The sequence below is a fragment of the Falco naumanni genome, chromosome 4 (assembly GCF_017639655.2).
Source record: "Falco naumanni isolate bFalNau1 chromosome 4, bFalNau1.pat, whole genome shotgun sequence".
Lineage (NCBI taxonomy): Eukaryota > Metazoa > Chordata > Aves > Falconiformes > Falconidae > Falco > Falco naumanni.
The window spans coordinates 8,662,385-8,681,447 of NC_054057.1; the positions used below are offsets into that span (position 1 = coordinate 8,662,385).

A 19,063-nucleotide genomic window follows, 5' to 3' on the forward strand; every position below is an offset into this window, starting at 1 on the left:
ACAAATTTTAACAATTTATGCATTATTTTGACCAGGAAGGGGAGTAACAACATCGATTTTTTCCAATATAATTTCTACTGTTACTTACTCCATGGTTATGCTGAGTCCAAGAGTACCAGAAATGTGTATTAGTTCACTAACTTACATTATTTGAGGGAGAACTAGCAGATATACATACCTAAAAATAGTTTTTTCTTCTGAAAAGAGGATAGCTTGAGTTTTACCCTGAATAAATGTACCAATGCCACTAGTATCTATTGCCAAGGATATACTTAAATCTGTACCTTCAGAGTCTCTGGCAAAATTCCTCAGGACGTTAAGAGAGCTAATAATGACTGCCTCAGGTTTCTTAGCATAAGCTGGGAAAAAGGTTCCTGGCACTGAAAACTTCCCAACCTGTTGAAACTCAAGAGTTACAAGATAATGACTCTCAATGGATATTCCAGCTTGATGCTGACTTATGAAATTCTGTCAAGACTGAAGCTACCTGGGGGTCACAAAGAGCTTGGACAGAATTTAGGAACCCAAGCTCAAGAGTGTAATCTAAAGTTTGCATCTAAGATATTAGTCACTTACATTTTGCATGGTCCCTATCAGCCAACTTCTGCATCAAGCCAGAAATGCTGCCGTCGTTGCACAATTAAGATGCTCAGAGTATCTCTCCTATCTGTACCCAGTGGGGATCCTTTAGCCACCTTGACCCAGCATCTGAATTCCCTGAAGGACTCAACACGGAAGGTAGCTGTGCGCTGTATAGCTCTAGCCAATTTAATTGCAACAGGAATATGTGGATTGTCATATCACCTAACATCTCAGTGGTAAAAAGGAACACAAAAGACTTTCAGATCTCTGTTCTCTTCGTCCCTGGAGAGTCCAAAGCTTCATCTCTAGCTTCACCTGGACACTAGAGACTCGGGCATTGGCCATTCCTCTGTTGAAATTATTTCAGTTTGAGAAAAAACCAAACCAGCCAGAACTCCAGGAAGCAAGCTTCCCAGGAAGAATGTTGAGAGAAGTAACTCTTACACTATGATATGGTGCTCCCTTAAGGAGATTTGCATTGTACCTATATCTTCCATACCTTAGACACAAGTTCCGGTGCCCAAACCCCATGCTGAAGACGAGCAAAATTCAGTAACAATGCCTCTCTCTCCTTCTGTGGTGAGAAGAAATCAATGACTTCTGGTTTGTTTTTCACCAGAACAATGTCCTTCATATCTGTGCTCTCGATGGAGACAACCCCAAGCTGCTTGTGCAGAATGAGAGATGTGCTCAAACTGCTGCAGAAAGGGGCCATCCTTTCCAGCACAGTTGCAACTCTGAGCAAACACATGTAAACTTTCAAGAAGCAGTTAAACTTACCCGTTTGGATCAACACTATTTGAGGGATTTTTATGTTAAATTCTATTACGTGGTACATATACATCCGTCAGCACCTGTGAAAACAGCTTATAACTTCCCTGTGGCCCATCATGAAGCATATAAAAGCCAAGTGAGAGGGCCTGAAGGCACAATCTTATTTTCAGCACTTCTTACTGGTTCCACCCAGGTGCTGTGCACTTCATTCTGCAGCTAAATCTGCCACCCACTGCCCCGAGAACTAATTCAGGGTATAAATCCTTTGCCAGGAGTCAGGCATCCGAGGCCCTTTAAAGGCTCTGACTGCCAGGGTCTGATCAAGTGTGGGGAGGAGGTTTTATATTGCAGAGTATAGGTGAAAGTATAGTGGTTCAGTCATGACTGAATTCTTGTTTTCAGAAGTGCTGTAAATTACAAAACTAATAGAAAATGAGAAAAAACTGGAAATTAGTATAGGTGTTTTATTGAACTAAAGATTTAAATAGCTGAAGAATACCCTTTATAGACCTGATTTTAAAGTGTCTCCCAAAGTAAACACGTACACTTTATCTTCTATAAAAGTACAGGTTATTATTTATTTATTTTAAATTTTGCTTTGACAACAACTCCTCCATAGTCAGAATGTTGTAAGTGTTATGGTAGGTGGACTAATAAAGAGTTGCAGCTGAATTTCTGCTGGACAGGAAGGATTATTTTTTTTGTGACAATTACAGAAATTATACCTGACAGCTTTGATTATCTAAGGGAACCAGCATCCTGACTTTTGGCCTTCTCCTAATCTCCTTACTACACTCAAGACAGCTGAATTTCAACAGCTCATATGGTTTTCACGGAATGAACGCATTTAGCAACAGGAAACATTTTCAATATTATCTGTTTCCCGTAGAGACAGACCAAAAAGTCATTTCACGTATTTGATAAGAACTTGGAGGGGAATAGCTCCATATATACTAATTCAAAACAGCAGACAGCAAATAAAGAACCTATGCCTAAATCTGATACCAGCTAAACCTAAGGAAACGAAAGCCAAAGTATTTAAGTCAGTGGAATTAGAGTGGTAGGATCAGCCAGGAACCTCAGCACAACCTAGCCTCTACTCCATGTCAGCTAACAGAAAGTTAATCTTATTTTTACAAGCTGCTGAAAATCATGCTGTGTCTGAGGGAAACATTGGTTTCACCAATGAGAACAAATGAGGGGAAAAAGGTGGAATGTAATAGAGAGGGATCTGAAGAAGCTAGAAGGGAAAAGCAGGACAAGGTATGTACTACTGCCTCAGCCCGGTGGGACTGACCAGTGCAGGGGTCAGGGTTTATCAGATGTCAGAGTCAAGCTGCTGCATGTGGAAAAATGGTCTCCTGAGATGGGAGAACTTGCTGAGGTAAAGCTTTCTAGCACCTGAAAACAATGCCCATACTGCATATCTTCCAAATACCTCATGTAATCACTTAAAATAGCAATACCAGAGCTAAGCAAGAGAGCTAAGCAAGAGATCCAGATTTTAACATCACATTACACTGGTATACGTCTCAATGCCACCGCATCACGACAGTTCATGAATAACATTCCCAAAGACTGCATCTTTCTCATTGTGCAACCACATGGCTAACTTTGTGAATGTAACCATGTTTTAAAATTATTTGCAATGAGAATGTTGCCTGAATAAAGGAAAAAAAAAAAAATGAAATAAAGGCTTACAATTAGGGCCAGCAAGAACAAAGCAAATACATTTCTTGGTTCTGGGTATTTTCCTAGGGAGGACTTTATCACTCCCATCACCCCAATCCAAATGCAAATTAAGCACCTAATTTGTTTAAATTAGCCAGAGAAATAGATACACAGAAACAAATGCTACTCCCACTAAAGTCAATGTTGTGAGATCTGGGCTATGATGCATGTCTGATGGCACAGCAAGGTCCAAAGTATGATGATAACAGTACTGCAGCTTTAAAATGTTTGCTTTAAGTGTTAGCAAAACCTCAGTCTTGAAATCTGTGCTGCAGGCTTTTTGAGGAAGCACTAAATGGAGGAAGGATGTTGCAGAAAGCTTTTTTCCCTCTCCTCTGCCTCTCCCCCCAAAATAGAAGCACACATAAAAAGCAAAGAAATCTTTTCATTCCAGTCATGGTTTTCCTTTCTTAGAACAAACCCATCACTGTATTTCAGCTATGGTATGTATTGCAGCATCCATACTTAGGGTCCCAGTTTTTCAGGTGGGCAACACCCAAGACTCTCCAGTGAAGAATAAAAAGCATACTTTCCAAGGGGGAAAACACATTCCTTTTAATAAAAAAGTATAGGAATTCTAGTTTTTACATGATATTTTTTAATGCTGCCAATTAGAAAGCCTCCTAATGCTTGGAATTAACGTTGTATAGGATGTGTTGATGGAAACCTGAGTCTTCAGTTTTGGTATTAGTGTGATAAAATTAAAAGTTTAAAAACTAAATCCCTTCAATACAAAACAAACAATCATATTCTATTGCTTTCCCTGCAGTAAGAACTCTTTTACATGCTCTCCAAAATGGCACAAAAATTTCCAGTTGAGGCCTTCATATAGAAGAAAAGAATATCCTCAGTGTCTTAAAATAACACTACGTTTATTATACCCCAAGCAAGATTTCTCCGTGTGCATTATTTGTTTGTGATTTATTATGATCTCCAGATCTCATTTTACTTTGCGTAATCACTCATACCCTAAATCACACCTACCGTTTTCCCCGCAACATATTGCTTACATGGATGCTGTGAGGCATAGCAGACTGGCAATTTAAAGTTTTGTTAAGGTGAAAAGAAAGTCTAGCTACAGATAATCAGCTGTGTATCACCCACCAGACTAGCAAAAACTATAGCACACAGAGGGGCCAGGACTTCATGGTGTCTCACCAGCAAGTAGTTTGAGAGCAAAAGAATTTGTGCTGATTGAAGAAAGTACATAATCCTAATTTTCTGCACATATATGCAACACACAAGATTGTACAGAAATTTTTTTCAGCGCTGAAGTGGTCTTTACAAAATTATGGCTTCATGCCAGGTATCTGAAGGTTTCTGAGCTCTTCTTTTTTTTTTTTTTTTTTTTTTTTTTAATCAATTTCTAATACTTTAACATTTAAAAAATGTTTCCTTTTAAAAAATAAATAAAAGACCCCAAAAAATCTCCAATATTTAACTTAGTGCTAGACAGAACTTTAGATATAAATGTTCTGACAGATACAGAACTAATATCTGTAGGGGCTTTGCACGAGTCATTGCAGTATAATTTTATGATACATTTATAACACCTAAATATTTTAAAGACTATCCATGAAGGTGGTAGAACAGCTTTCCAGGCGAAAGTGCAAAATCACACTTTTTGAAAAAAACTAAAATAAATTCAAGTTGTAAGCTCAACAGCAAAGCCCTTTGGCCAGGTAGAAGGCTAAAGTCTAAGTACACGCCAATAAGAAGTGCTTTGGCCTGTCCAGTGGTGAAGTGCGTTGCCTTCAGCTGTCCAGGGAAGGTCACTGAGTCTCACAGATTGAGATGAGCCACCGGTAAGAGGCTGTTTAGGAGCAGTTCCTGCCTAGGAAGCCCACTAGAAGATGGTCAGAGCATCATAACCCAGATACAACGCTCTTCACTGAGGTGCAAATGGAACTTCTGTGAAATGGCTCCCAGTTAAACTGGGATTGGTTCTAATGAGGTGGTTGGGACATTAGCTTATTACTGCCATTGCCCAAGAGAGTACAAAACTGAATGTGGTCTCAGCTCAGGGGAAAGGGACAGGCTGCATGGGGAGCCCAGCCAGCAGCCCCACCTAGGGAGCAAGGATGCAGCCCATCCTCATCATTGGGACTGCAATGAATCATTTGTGGCCTGCATAAGGTGACAGTGTGTCTTCATAGCTACTTCCCACCAGAGACACCCTTCTTTTTATTATTATTTTTATCAGGATTTGTTTTTCCGTTAGCAGTATTTGACCAATTTGCGAGCAGTGGGCTTTCTTTGTATATTCTCCCCTACAGCTGCAGTCTTTTCTTTGAGAGCTTTGTGCTCCATGAGGAGTTCAGCAGCAGGTCACAGACCTGGTTTACAAAGGGGAGGAGAAATAAACAACCAAAAAGAGGGAAAAAAAGGCTCCACAAACCTTTCAGTAACCTATGGACAAACTTGAGATATGTATTTATTGGACTTACTTCTTTTTCCCTTCCTGACCTAGCAACCTCTCCTCATCTGTGTTCAGGCACCTTTAACATACTTGGCATTTTTCCTTCAGACTAATTATTATTAGATGGTATTTAGATAGATGATAATGTGGTTAAGAGAGGAGGAAGAAATTAAAAGAGATAAGAAACTGCGTACTGCAGTTTGAGTGCACATCTCGAGCCTTTGGTCACAGGTGTTTGCATTATTCCTCCCAACAAATATTTTTTCTGTTGGGGAACTGTCTCACCATCAGATACTCTTTGTTTATGAAAGACACACACATGTGCTCTTTTAATCTCACAGATATTTTACATACTCTAAATTATTCATATGCATTTTTATTGCGTCTTTAGTATCTAACAGCATAAAGACGACTAGCAGGGCTTCCCCCTTCCAGTTAACTTTATTGCTGGCCTTGTTTCCTCTCCTGCTTCAGTGAAAATGTAATAGATTTAGGCTAAAGGTAAATACAACTAGAACTAAAAAGACAGAACACAAGGAACCAGAAAGAAAAGGGAGAAAAAGGGATGCTTGATATTGATATGGCATTGGAGAAATACAGCAAAAGAAAGGCACCTCTACAGTAAAGCCAGAATGACCTACGTGGGAAGATGTGGAGTATCAGCTGTTGCACTAGTGGGTAACACACCTTCAACAGCGTGCAAATACCTGGTAATGCCAGGCTCCTATACAAGGTATATTGTTTCCCCTTTGTACCATCACACATGGCTACGACCCTTCACAATAATAATAAACCTTAAACAAAAAGGGAAAAGCTTAAAATCTAAGAGTCAATCTGGAACACTCAATGAAATCACAAAGAAGAGTGGGGTAGAAACTAAATACTGAATCAAAACTGAGCGTTCCAAAACCATCTCTCCACTGATAAACACCTCCTCTGCTGCGCAAAAGAGCAACGCCTGCAAATCAGCTAAACAATATTTCCAAAGGGAGTTTTTAAATTGAAGGCACTTCAGGGCCTATCTGTTTCAATGTATATTAAGGAATAACCAGCACACTCAAGGGAATTCCTCTCTTGAAGAATTTGCCTAATTTGCAAAAACAGGATGAACTTTCCCATCTACTCTTCTACACAGATTGTCTAGCCCTCCCCTATTGAGAACCTCCATTTCCCAAACATTGAATCACTCTTGAAAATCTCCTTGTTTTCTACTTTTCCCATTTTATTTCATTTTAATCCTTTTTTTTCAGATTGACCTGAAATTGAGAACACCAGTCTCTTCCTTTTCTCTACAAACAGCACTAAATAATTGTACAAGATTAAGCAACAAAGGAAATACTGAGTGATTTATACATACGTTTTGATATAGTCACATATGTATGCATATAAAAACATATTACATATCTATGGATATGGTGGAAAGAAGAACTTACCTATGTCCCAGGTAAGGGGGTTGTTCTGTTCCATCTCCCTTTTCCCTATGACATACCAAATGCAGGCCATCCAGTGAGCAAGCAAGGCAAACATGGACATGAGAAGCGTGAGAACAATTGTACTGTGCTGGGAGTAACGATCCAACTTCTGAAGGAGACGCAAGAGGCGTAGCAACCGCACAGTCTTTAGGAGGTGGACAAGGGAAACCTGGGAGAACGGGGAGAGAAAACAACTTGTCAGCAGTTGACTTCCATCACACCGTTCTCTTGTTTCAATGAAAGAGGACTATCTCCTAAAGCTCTATAATTTTTTTCCCATCATTCAGTTACACAGCTGCATATTATGCTTAGAGTAAATCTCAAGACAGCAGAGAATAGAAGTTTATATATACAAAAAAAAGTATTTACATTTGTTGTGTACGTACATATTTACTGTTTCTGATTTAAACCGAACAAACTTGAAATACTGGGAGATCTTTCGTTTTGCCTTTCTCTTCAAGCCAAGTCTTCTTTTGGATTTAACTTAAAAATTTGTGTTTGTGCAAAAATAGATCCTACCCTGCTCTACAAGAGAAACATAATTGTCAAACTGACCCATATTCACTTGAATCCAACACAAAACCACAAAATAAACATCTTCAAGCACGCAAAGATTTTAATTTTCTGCTAACAGCCAAACAGTAGGTCTGCCTCGATTATGTATGAGATGACATCAGCTTAATAATTCAGTTCAGACTGGGAGAGGAAGTAACATATAGCAGATAGTTTTCAGAACAAGGAAGCAGAGAAATAAGTGAAGACTCAGATTTGCTCCTCAGCTTTAAACCTGTGCTCAGGGGCCTGGGATATTTTACTGCTCTCTAAAGCAGTAAGTTTAGAGTCTGAAAATGCTTGTATTAAGACTCCTAATACTACTTAACTTCCTTACCTAAAATATTATTGCCTTTCAAGTGTATGTGGCAAAAGTACCGCCTAATCTGCTCAGCACCCTAAGTGTACATCAGTTTATGAAGTATATGGGCTCTGGCCTCAAAGGAGATGCAACAATGCACAAAGTGAGCAGTCTCTGGATGACCCCATCCCCTCCAGAGCATCCTCCAACCTACATCCACACCAGAGTGTGCACAGCTCCCAATTTTGCATGGAGTATACTTGGCTCATGTTTCAGCTGTTGGGTAGAGTCAGCAAAGAATATGCAGATTAGGATCCCAAATGCTTTAATTTTTTTTTAAAGATTAAATAGGCGTAATTTTCATTAACAGTAAGCTTTTTCTTCCCACTTCATTAATGAGGCATTAGGATTAATGCCTACTAGCTATGTAGCTGATACAGGATACATGCATCAGCTAGAAAAATAACATCAAATTTGACACGTCTTCCCACACCCTTCCCAGAACACAGCAATGAGATCTCTGAAAATAAAGTCTAAAGCACAAAATAAAGTATAAAGCACAGCCTGATAAACATCCTTTTGCTTTTGCTAATCCAGAATAACCTGAAGCTAAGATTTCTGTTTCTGTTACCAAAACTAGTAATTTGAAGCCTTAATTATATAGGTGTGCATTCACTAACAGCTAGGTCCAGATTGACTGGTAAATTCTGTAATGTGAGGTGTTCTAGATTTATTCATGAAGACTTAAGAATTCATTGATTTTATTCCAGTCTCAGGAATTAAGTAGGTGCAAAACCTGTAAAAAAAAAAAGTAACAAAATCTGCAAGCTTTTTTTTTTTTTTTTGCTACTACAGTTTCGATAGTGAGTAAGTAATTCTCCTACAGGCTTCTTCAAATGGTATTTCCTGCCCATTATTTCTTTTCCTCCCCCCCCCGAGAACCTTTACATTTTTCCTCATGTACATAGCTGGGGAAAAAAGAGAATCAACGAAAACATGACACTTATTTTAAATACTTTGAAGTTCAATGCTGTCAGGAATAAGATTTGACATTAGAGCACACAAACAAGTACAAGGTCTTCTCGCATTTCTTTTATCCATCTTATGTCATCTACATTAAGTCAGTGAAATTAGTTATGTCTGTGGCCTTAAGCACAGGAATATCTGTAAGTCTGGGCCAGAAGGCTGTAAAATGTTTGAAGGAATTGTCATGTTTGTGTTAATACAATCATATAACTATTAATTATTCTAATTGAATGCCATGCCACTATACCAACTGCCTCCTTTTCTGTGGTATTTCCCAAAGTCTCTTTTCCTTCTCTCTCATCAATTTTTTTGAACCAAACATGGTTCTGTTGCACTCTTAACGTAAAGGGGTCCCTCTTCATGACTGACTCTTCAAGGTGTTGCAGTAATATATAAAATGATTGCATAGGTGCCATGGCCTTCACATCGGTGCTTTCATCTTTACATGGGTGCCTGTGTTCTACCACATCAGAACCAATTATTGATAACTTAGGTGAAAGTACTTTTTTGTTGGATTCTTAAAATAAGACATGTCAAAATGGCTGTTACAATAACAATTGTGCCCTGCCAGTTATCACTTGTCACTAAATTCTGACCATTTTTATTAAGTTACAGAACACTGACAGACATAAAACTAGCAAATCAGATATAGTATTCTTTTTTTACATGGAGAGTTGTTTAAAGTTTCCAAAGACTGCCTCATTTCAAAATAATTTCTGCTTAAATTTGAACATAGATGTAATTAATCATATATAATTGCACCGAATTTTCTCATTAGTCATGCCAAACACTCTTGTATTGTGTCCAATCTGTCATTGGGAGATCTGAAATGCCATCAGGCAGCTTTCTTTTCTGTCACAAATTTAGAAAAACAAAATGAGGAGTCAGCACTCATACTTGTGACTGTGGAATTTGCTTTGCCCACGGATATAAAACCATCTAAATGTTTCATTTGGTTAATCGTTTTAGACTAGCTGGGTTAACCTTTTTCTGTCAAAATGACAGAGACAGACTTTTATCTAAAACTAACACAAACTCAATCATGGCATAGTGCTGAGAAGTACTGAGAAATAAAGTTGCTACACACTAGTGATGAAATTCTCTGCTTGGAAGAATCACCTCCTATGACAAAAAGGAATTAATAAGAAAACATGATACATTTTAAGAAATTACTAGTGGCAGAGATCTTTAATTCTTCCTATTTGTTGGTTAGTTAGTTTTCCTCCAAAAATGATACTTTTGCTCTGTAACCAATAGTTACTCAGAGAGGAGCAAATTTAATCATTATAACTAGTGCTTAATGGCCTGGTTTTTACTTTGGCAGCATGTCACACCACATTTCTACAGATTAAGGGATCCTTTGTGTCAGATGAATAGAAGGATGGAAAAGGTTGGGGTCTGAGCAGACACTGAGGTTAGGCAGGAATGTACCAGAGGTCTCAGACCTCCAAAGAGTCACCCATTTAGTGGCAGGGCAGAATCCCTGCGAGGTTTAAAGGCAGTAGAGCCAACTTATACAGTTTCACTTTTTTTCTTTTGAAATATCTCCAAGGATGGTGAAAGATTCCACAGCTGTTTCACGCACTCTATCTCCACAAATCTCCAACTGGAGGATGACATTTATGTGCCATACATACATAGGTATGTATGGCACTATACCTATAGCTTGCAGAATTTAGAGCATCCCTAAAGGTTTGGCCTTTGTGCTGGGGCCTGAACAGCAAAGGAGTGATGCTCCCTGATGCCCCTTCTCACCGTTCTGTTGAGGCAACATCTGAGAGTCGATGGAGTGAAAATCTGAGAACAGACATGAGGAAATGGCTTATTAAATCATAAAGTCTGAAAACAGTGGAATGTGATTAATACCTCCCCCCGCTCTTGAAACAGTTGATAGCTATTGTTATCTTGAGGATTATATTAACAGTTGCCGAATCTTGCCATGACAGGAAATATGATACAATAAGGCACTGTGTTCCCATCGAGGAATCATACCGAGAACAAAACGAGAGTGTTTTCCGGGCTAAATGCAGGGTGCAGACTCCCAAATTCGGGATTTTCTCTCAGTTACCAGAAGGAAGAGAGGGTTGACCCTTGGCTCTTCACTATGTGGTGGCCTTTACCATATAGCAGCTAGCTACCAAAGTAGCTAGGGCCAAAGCAAATAAAGGAAAAAGATTTGATCTTGCAAAAAGTTTAACAAGACATTTAACTCTTGGAGAATTAAAGGAGCTATGCCTGTTGATCAACGTTCATTTAGAGATCAACATGGCTATGTACCATTTACGGCTTTAGGCTTAGTGTTAGGACATAATCTATCATTTATTATCTCATTAAGCATCCACTACTAATAGAGGGACATTTCGGTGTCACTGGATGTTCTTAGTCACCATATTAGTAATCTTATTAAGGAAAAAGTTAAAACAGACAGGAGGTGTGTATTAATCATATTGAAGTAGCGGTTTTAATACTGTGACTTTTTAAACTGTAAATATAATTATTGGAAAATACTTTATTTTCCAGAATTCAGTATGGAAAGCACATCAGTATTTTCTCTTTTTTTTTTTTTAATTGGAAAAGATTAATTTTGGTTGGTTTTTTTTTAATTTTCTCCTTAAAGGAAGAGATCAGACCTGGTTCATTCAATGAAAAATTCTTAGTGGAAATTAAACCAACACAGTTATGCTGGCTGTTTGGTTTTAGTGTAGGGGGTAAACTGAGTTAGTAAAGTATTTAAATAGATTACCCACCAGTTACAAAAAAAAACCAACAACCAGTGATTGAAGCATGTGGAACAATTAACTGGCTTTAAAATCTACTGCACTGACATCAGATTGATGGTTCTTAATGTAACAAATGGAGAAGAGGAAGATCATTGAAGGAAATGGAACTAAATGATAAAATCAAACATGATACCTTACATGGGAGGCTTGCTGACTAGTGTTTGTCTATATTTTTTTCTGATATGTGTTTATCATATCATCTATGTACTTCTCTGTATCTCAAATTAATGAGATTGAGTGCATTTGTTCATAAAAAGATCAAAATTCTGAGAATTAGAAAGTGGACAGCTTAAAAACCTGTCTCTTATGTGAAAAAATCCACAAAACTGACAAATCTCTGTCAACATTTTTTTCAAAAGTTAAACTTTCTGATTCAGAGGGGAAGAGGTGTTTGGAGTTTTGGGGGGTTTGTTTGTTTATTGTATCTTTACTTAGTAGATTCTTACTCTAATAAATCTAATAGGGCTATCAGAAGAAAAGCCTTTGTTTTAGCATAAGTAAACCAATACAGATGTAACCCATCATAATTGTGAGATGACCAGATGTTAGACCCACACATTTTTCTAAGCATCTTAAGCATTTTGTCATTATATTCCTAAAAAAGATGAATTGAAACCAAAGCCAAAGTTAATGCCAATTGTAATAATAGATGTTAGAACACACAAAAATTAGTTATCATGCTCTAGAATGCCCAGAGGTAAAAAGAAAGAAGATTCCTGGCTAGATAAAGAATGATGACTATACTGACCATAACAATCATTTACTTTATCACAGTAACAATTTATGAGTCTTGAAAAACTAAGGACTGAATTTATGCAGCATTAAGAGAGCAAAAGCCATAAGGCATTGTATTTAGCACAGTAAGTAAAAATGAATCTAATGTAGGTGCAATGTTTACAAAGTAAGGATAATTGAATCAAGAAAATGGTAGATATGTGTCTTTTATGGTGATGAATGGTCACTTTGACACCCAGCATGTCTAGTTATCATGTACATTTACATTGTATTCCTTCCTTCCGCATCAAATGTGAAAACATGCTACAAAGCTGAAAAAGACATCACAATATTTTAGTTCATTCAGTTTTAGCCTTCACATCTGGAAAAAAACCAAAACAAAATAAAAAAAAAACCCTTTTGAACAAAGAACAATTAAAAAAGACAGGCTAGTACTCACCACAGTGACGTTGAAAGCATAAAGAAGATCAAAAGGAAGTGCAGCAATTAAATCAATGATAAACCAGGTAGTCACGTAGTGGATACAAATAGATCTTGCTTCAAATATAACTTGGCCAGACTTGCTGACATATGTTGTTCGGAAATTTAAAATAATATCTGCTTGACAGAGAACAAACAGAATCAGAGACAGCGATCTCTTGATTCCTGGGAATAACCTCAGGAATCCACCGTAAGACTGACTTTTTTCTTATATATGGCAAAACCCAGATGAAGAATCTAATACAGAAAGAAATAAAATATAGTGGTAAGAGATCCACATACATAGAGTTAATGTAATCGATGCACTAAGCTGTCCTTTGTAAGGAGTTAAAAGACCATTTTAAACATTTTAAAATCACAGATTTCAAAGGTAGACTGAGAAAAAACCCAACCCCCACACATTGCTCTTTAAAATAAATTCAATGAAAAACTACAGTAGGATAGCTGTGCATAAAAATTATTTATGTTTCTTTTCAGATGAAAAAATCATTAAATATTTAAAATGTGTAACTGAAGCAGTCTTTTAGTGATAACTGTCGGTATAGGGAACAAATGCCATTTTTTTTCCAGATGAATAACTGCTTGTTTATCAAAGAAAAGTGCTGAACTCACTTAAAAAAAAAAAAAAAAAAGAATTTGAGCTATGGTGGAGATCACGAAAGTGGTATGAATTGCTTGGTGGCTGGTGCATTTTGTATGTTCCTATATAACATTCCAGGATGAATGTATTTCAATATGATATATAATTTTGACACGTCTTGCCAAAACATGTTAACGTCCCAAGAAAAGCTCAGGTCTTGACAAGAGAGTCTCAATTATTTTCATGTCCTACAAGACAAAGACTATAATCTGTCCTGGAGCTACGCACCCAGTTTCTACTAACATTAGTGAAAACTACTTGTGTAACTTCTACAATGTCGGAAATGAGTGCAGTCATCCATCAAGGCCGGTGTTTTACAGCAAGATAATTAGCCTGCTGCCTTGCAAATTGTAATGCCTCATGTTGAAGACCATCTCATAAAAGAGAAATAAGTGATCCCAAGTGCTAGAAAGACATTCAGAGTGTGATTGTCTTTTTCTCATTAAAAAATAACAACTGCAGGGTGATGATGTGGCAGCCTGAAAGCCAGTGGACTTTCTTTAATATCCAAGTTATGAAAGGCAGCTTTCTAGATGCTAGTCCAGTGTGTAATAGACTTGTCAGCTGTGTTATTTGTAATCTAGGTAGCCTATTATTAAGTGTTACAAGGAGGGAAGTGGATTCCCTGTGCCCTCTGCCTTTGTCTACGGCAGAAATGGCAGCACCTTTCTGTCTGCTACATGATGAGCACAAGAATATGCACCTTCAGCTGCCTCCTCTGCACGCTGCTTTTCTAGGAAGGTTGCAGCAGCTGGCTCTGCACCATCCGCAGCACAGAGCGTGCAGATGTTTGGGAAGTGTTTGCTATCCAAACAGCTGTTTCTTACAGCTTCTGTGGAAGGGGAGATAGAAATGCCAAATGGAAGCTATACATGCCAATGGAAACCTATAAATGAAATTCAGGCTCTTGTTCACTCTAGCAGGATGAAGTTGTAGGAAGATGATGTCTGCCTTGCAAATGGAAACAAACACAGAATATATATATTTCATAGTTTCAATCTATTAAAAGGGTGTGTTTTCTCTTTGGATGCAAATACTTCCTTTCCTTACAGCTAGTTGCTTGTGTGCAGTGTAAACCCGCTCCAGTTCAGCACATTCCTGGGAAAAAAGCAAGCTATGAAGCCCTAAGAATTAAGCATTCTTCAAATTTTATCTCTTTATAATTAAAACATAATGAACATTAAACCGTACTAGTATTGTAACTTGGTTCTAATGCAAATCAAGTTAGAAATAAAGTGAGCAGCAGTAGGATTACTAGCAGAAGTAACAGATTCTTCTGCTCTTGCTTTTCTAAGGGCCTAAAACCTCTTTTTTCCTACTATCCACTCATGAGGATTGCTTAATTTCTGATATACTTTTGATCTTTTTTTTTTCATTCTCTGTATGAGAAATGTCTGCAAAGACCAGCATGTGTGAACAGATTTCTCTCAGAAAGTGAAGCTGAAGGATAGATTTTCCAGAATATGACACAAAAAGCATTGCTGCCACTAGAGCCATAAAGAGTAGCAGGTGAGCTTTGTCCCATTTGCAAGCTTTTGTACAACCTCCTAGACAGCAAAATGCAAAAATGAGCATTAAAAGATTTTTTCCCCCCCATGACTTAGTTGAAAATCAAAATTTTGAAAATCGAAACCTTATGTTTATAGAGAACATGTACACTGAAAATGGAATAAGCGCACATTTATGCAGCACTCTTTAAATGAGCCAATTTTTTTTAGGTTCTATTTTGTTAGGTATTTTTTCCCTTTCCTGAACTTTGCCTTTTATTAAGGACAATGTTTTTCACCTTTTCCCATGTTTTGTCTCTTTTTTATTGCAGTTTTTGGTTTTTTTGTTTTTTTGGTTTTTTTTTTTCTGGTGTGCTGTTACTTCTGAATTTAAAAAAAAACTTTGGAAATGGCACCTTTTCAACAATATTGATAGCATAATAAAGGACATCGGTTACATAGACTTACAGTAAAGAAGAGCATTGTAAAGCAGAGCAAGAGAAAAAGCATCTCACCATGTTCATCTTAATGAGTAAATCAACTTGATATAAAACAATCTGACACATTATAAAAGCTCAATGGAAAATGCTGCCTCATTGAAAGGGCATGGATTGCCACTAGTCTATATTAAAGCAATTTTTTATTTCCAGAATTTTACTTTAGAATCTTTTGGTACTAAAAGAACATTACAAATGCAGATTGTTTGACTGTCACTATACCAGGATAGCATTGGAGAGTGGTACCTACAGGACTAAAATTCTTAGGGCTAGCACCATCTACATTTGGACCAGGCAGATCTAATATTTTATAACAACACCTTTTTCATGCCTTATGAACATACATACCCAAATAGAGCAGCCGCACAATCCATGAAGAAATGACTCTTGGAGTCGTACAACAGAGTTCATGCTATTGTTCTTGCAAAGGAGTTTGAAAATTAAATCCATGCACCTGTTAACTTTACCCAGTTGCTTACTCTTCATTTTAAACATAATAGAGTAGCTGACACTCAGATGAATTACTAACGTATCCAGGTTTGAGCAGGAGACCTGTTGTGGTCACTCACTATCCATGACAGCATTTCCATCTTAATAACAGCAATATCAAACTTACTTTCCTTTTGGTGTACATGTAGAGATGCTTTCCTCCATGTCTGCTGTAATGTGCTCCTTGCACATTGTGATGATGGAAGCTATGAAGAACTGGAGCTAAAGAGTTCTACATTTCTGGGGCACAAGGTCTAAGAATGTTTGCCTAAAGCACTGCCAAACATTGGCATAATGTTTTACAAAATTGTCAGTGTTACCATCTCAATTAGTTCTACTCAGATTTGCATTGAGATACCCATTTTGTGAATTTATGTTATGTTAGATGATGCTCTGAACCACAAAAGGATCTAATGAAGTTCATAGCTTCTATAAAAGGGTCATGTTTCGTTATATATACTTGATATTTTTTCCTCTTAACTGAAAAAACTCCAACCAGGTTTCAAAGTTTCATCTCCCTAGAGTTTTTCTTAAAGCATTTGTAACATAATCAGAGAAGCACTTATATGGTAGATCAGCTTCTATAAAATATTAATTAGACTTTCATTTAACATGTAGTAAAACAAATGCACATTTAATCAATTTCACTTCCAGATGCATATTTTTCATATACATATTGTTAACTCTTTAAAAAGGGTAATTCCATTGCATACATTTAAAATTTTATAGCAAAGAAATGTTAATAGCTCCATATTGTTATTATGTGTACTATTTTCAAGTTTTGCAATGTGGAGAGTAGAAATTATTTTTCAGCTATATTTAATCCTTTCACTTTTATGGCTGTTCTACTTTGGCAGTGAAACAGGCACAAACAATTAATGTATGCTTTTTTTCAAGGACAACTTATGTCCACAAAATGAGAGGCAGTTACTGAAAAACATCTAGTCATATTATGTAGGATACTAAACATAGCATCATGGTTGCCTTGAGTTTCAGATATATATGAGTTGTTCTATAAACTTAGCAATAAAACTGTCTAAAATTTTCTAAAAAAACCCTACTCAACATGGAATTAGATGTTCTGTGGCAATTTGGATAAATTAGTGTTGCAGTATATTTTAAGGGGGGGCTGAGGAAGTTATTTTTGACTAAAAATCAGTTACTGTTTTGATCTGAAAAACACGATCTTGTCATACATTGACACCGTGGAAATATGACATTATCTAAGATGTGCACTTAGAAGTGTAAAAGAAACTTTTTGGAAGACCCCAAGTGCTTTATCAACGTGCAGGTTTGGAACAAATTTTAAGTGTGAATTAATATTCAGGACATTAAGTAAGAAAAAAAAAAAAAGCCTTCTTTAAAAAATCAAAACAACCAAACAAAAAACCCTCACAAAATTGTAAGATACAAAATAACACAGAAAATTTAACTGATGTTGAAAAGACCAGTGACTATCAAAATTACAAGTTTGATAGTAAGAATAAAAACCTAATTAAGTTTAAATTATTAACAAAACTGAATACTTGTATAGAATATTATAGTCCACTTGTCTCTTAATGATGCTGTAGCCAGAGAAATAGAAAGCAATAGAAACTTACCATGTAACAAAGGAGGCATTAGACATTTCAAGGAGATATTTGAAGACAAAGTTCCACCTAATATTCTAAATGGAACTTACTGAAAGCCACGTTCTGAATCACCAGTATTAACTTCTCATAAAAATCTCAGAAAGTTGGAGAAATGCCAAGGAAGTGGAATTTGGCATGATAATTTTAGTAATTTGGGGGTGGGGGTGTGTCCACTAGAAGTCGTGATCCAGAAAACAATAGATATGCTAATCACAAGAAAAGCAGATCATTCTAGCATATATGTTAAATGTCTATAATAACATGTTAAAGTAAGTAATGCTCTAAGTTTATGAAAGGTATGAAATCAATACTGTCTTTTGCTAAGAAAATTACTGGGTTTTAATACAGCTATGAAACTAGTTGATTGTTGCAGAATACTTAGATGTAGTCAAATTATTTCATCTGGTATCATCATAATCTGAAGGTTCACATTAACCAGAATATGTGGACACATAAAACAAAAGCCAAACCTGGTGGTCTGCTCAGCTTCAAAATATTACTATGCGTTTGTTTACAAACACCACTGTTTCTAGAGGATTCACCCTGGCTGATTCATTTCACAATGGTATGGTAGTTTCTAACAAAGAAGTTGGATGACTGTGGCCAATCCAAATCCAAACATAAAATGGGTCAAATATCTCTATCTGATAGGCAAACCGCATCTAAGACTCAAGAAGGAAAAAGACATCTGTAGAAGGGGAGATTCTGGCTTGGTAAACAAAGACACTGAAAGAGATTTCTCACAGCAGAGTGTCAGCATGGGCTTAGTACAAAGATGGAGCAAACCCAAGAGTATCACCTGTGAACAGGACACAGTTTGTGCCTTTGGTGGAACAGCTATAGCGATACATTTCTAGCACTCACATCTCAAGGCAAATGAAAAGACAAAGAGAAGAATTACAAAAAATTAGCTGGACTTCACTTTACATGTTATAAATTCAGCTTTCTTGGTTTACTCGGCTCCAGAATACTAACAGGAGAACTGACTTTTACTTGTTTTCATCCACTGGTAGGCTACTTAGGCAAAATAGGCTATGCTGGGCAGACATTGACTTTAGGCAAATCCATTTTGGAAATGAAATGTGGCTTAGCAAATGAGGTCATGAACTTGCATCATCTGGGTTCATGTTAAACACTCTTGTACTTTATAACACAATGTCATCCTAAAGATATCTAAGTTACGTTCAAGCACACAACACTTGCATCTGTGGACTCACGTAAGTTCTGTACCTGAGGTGAATATATATATGTAGATGTGTTAGGCAGAAGAAAGGCAGGTTTGGCTATCATGATTATCCTTTGCGGTACAGAGTTATTGGTTTTCCCTTCATTTCATAGCTTTAGGGGAAAAAAAAAATATTTATTTGCATGTCTCTACGTGTTCTTTAGGTAGGCTACACTAAGACTGGGTTAAGTAAGATCTTATCTTCAAGCCTGTTAGCCATACGAAAGAAGCCAGAAAGCAGT

At 37.0% G+C, this 19,063-nt stretch overlaps 1 protein-coding gene across 2 annotated transcripts in view; it reads right to left on the reverse strand.

Moving 5' to 3' along the window:
- Positions 1 to 19,063, reverse strand: part of KCNH8 (potassium voltage-gated channel subfamily H member 8) — a 195,679-nt gene that overhangs the window by 64,757 nt on the left and 111,859 nt on the right. Inside the window, exons 6-8 of one of the 2 annotated variants that reach the window (XM_040592962.1) lie at positions 12,812 to 12,969; positions 10,613 to 10,654; positions 6,940 to 7,147 (exon numbers count right to left, since the gene is read on the reverse strand). In XM_040592962.1, the coding sequence (XP_040448896.1) occupies positions 6,940 to 7,147; positions 10,613 to 10,654; positions 12,812 to 12,969 (408 nt within the window). The remainder of the gene's footprint in view (positions 1 to 6,939; positions 7,148 to 10,612; positions 10,655 to 12,811; positions 12,970 to 19,063) is intronic. The other variant, XM_040592963.1, reaches the window with a different exon arrangement.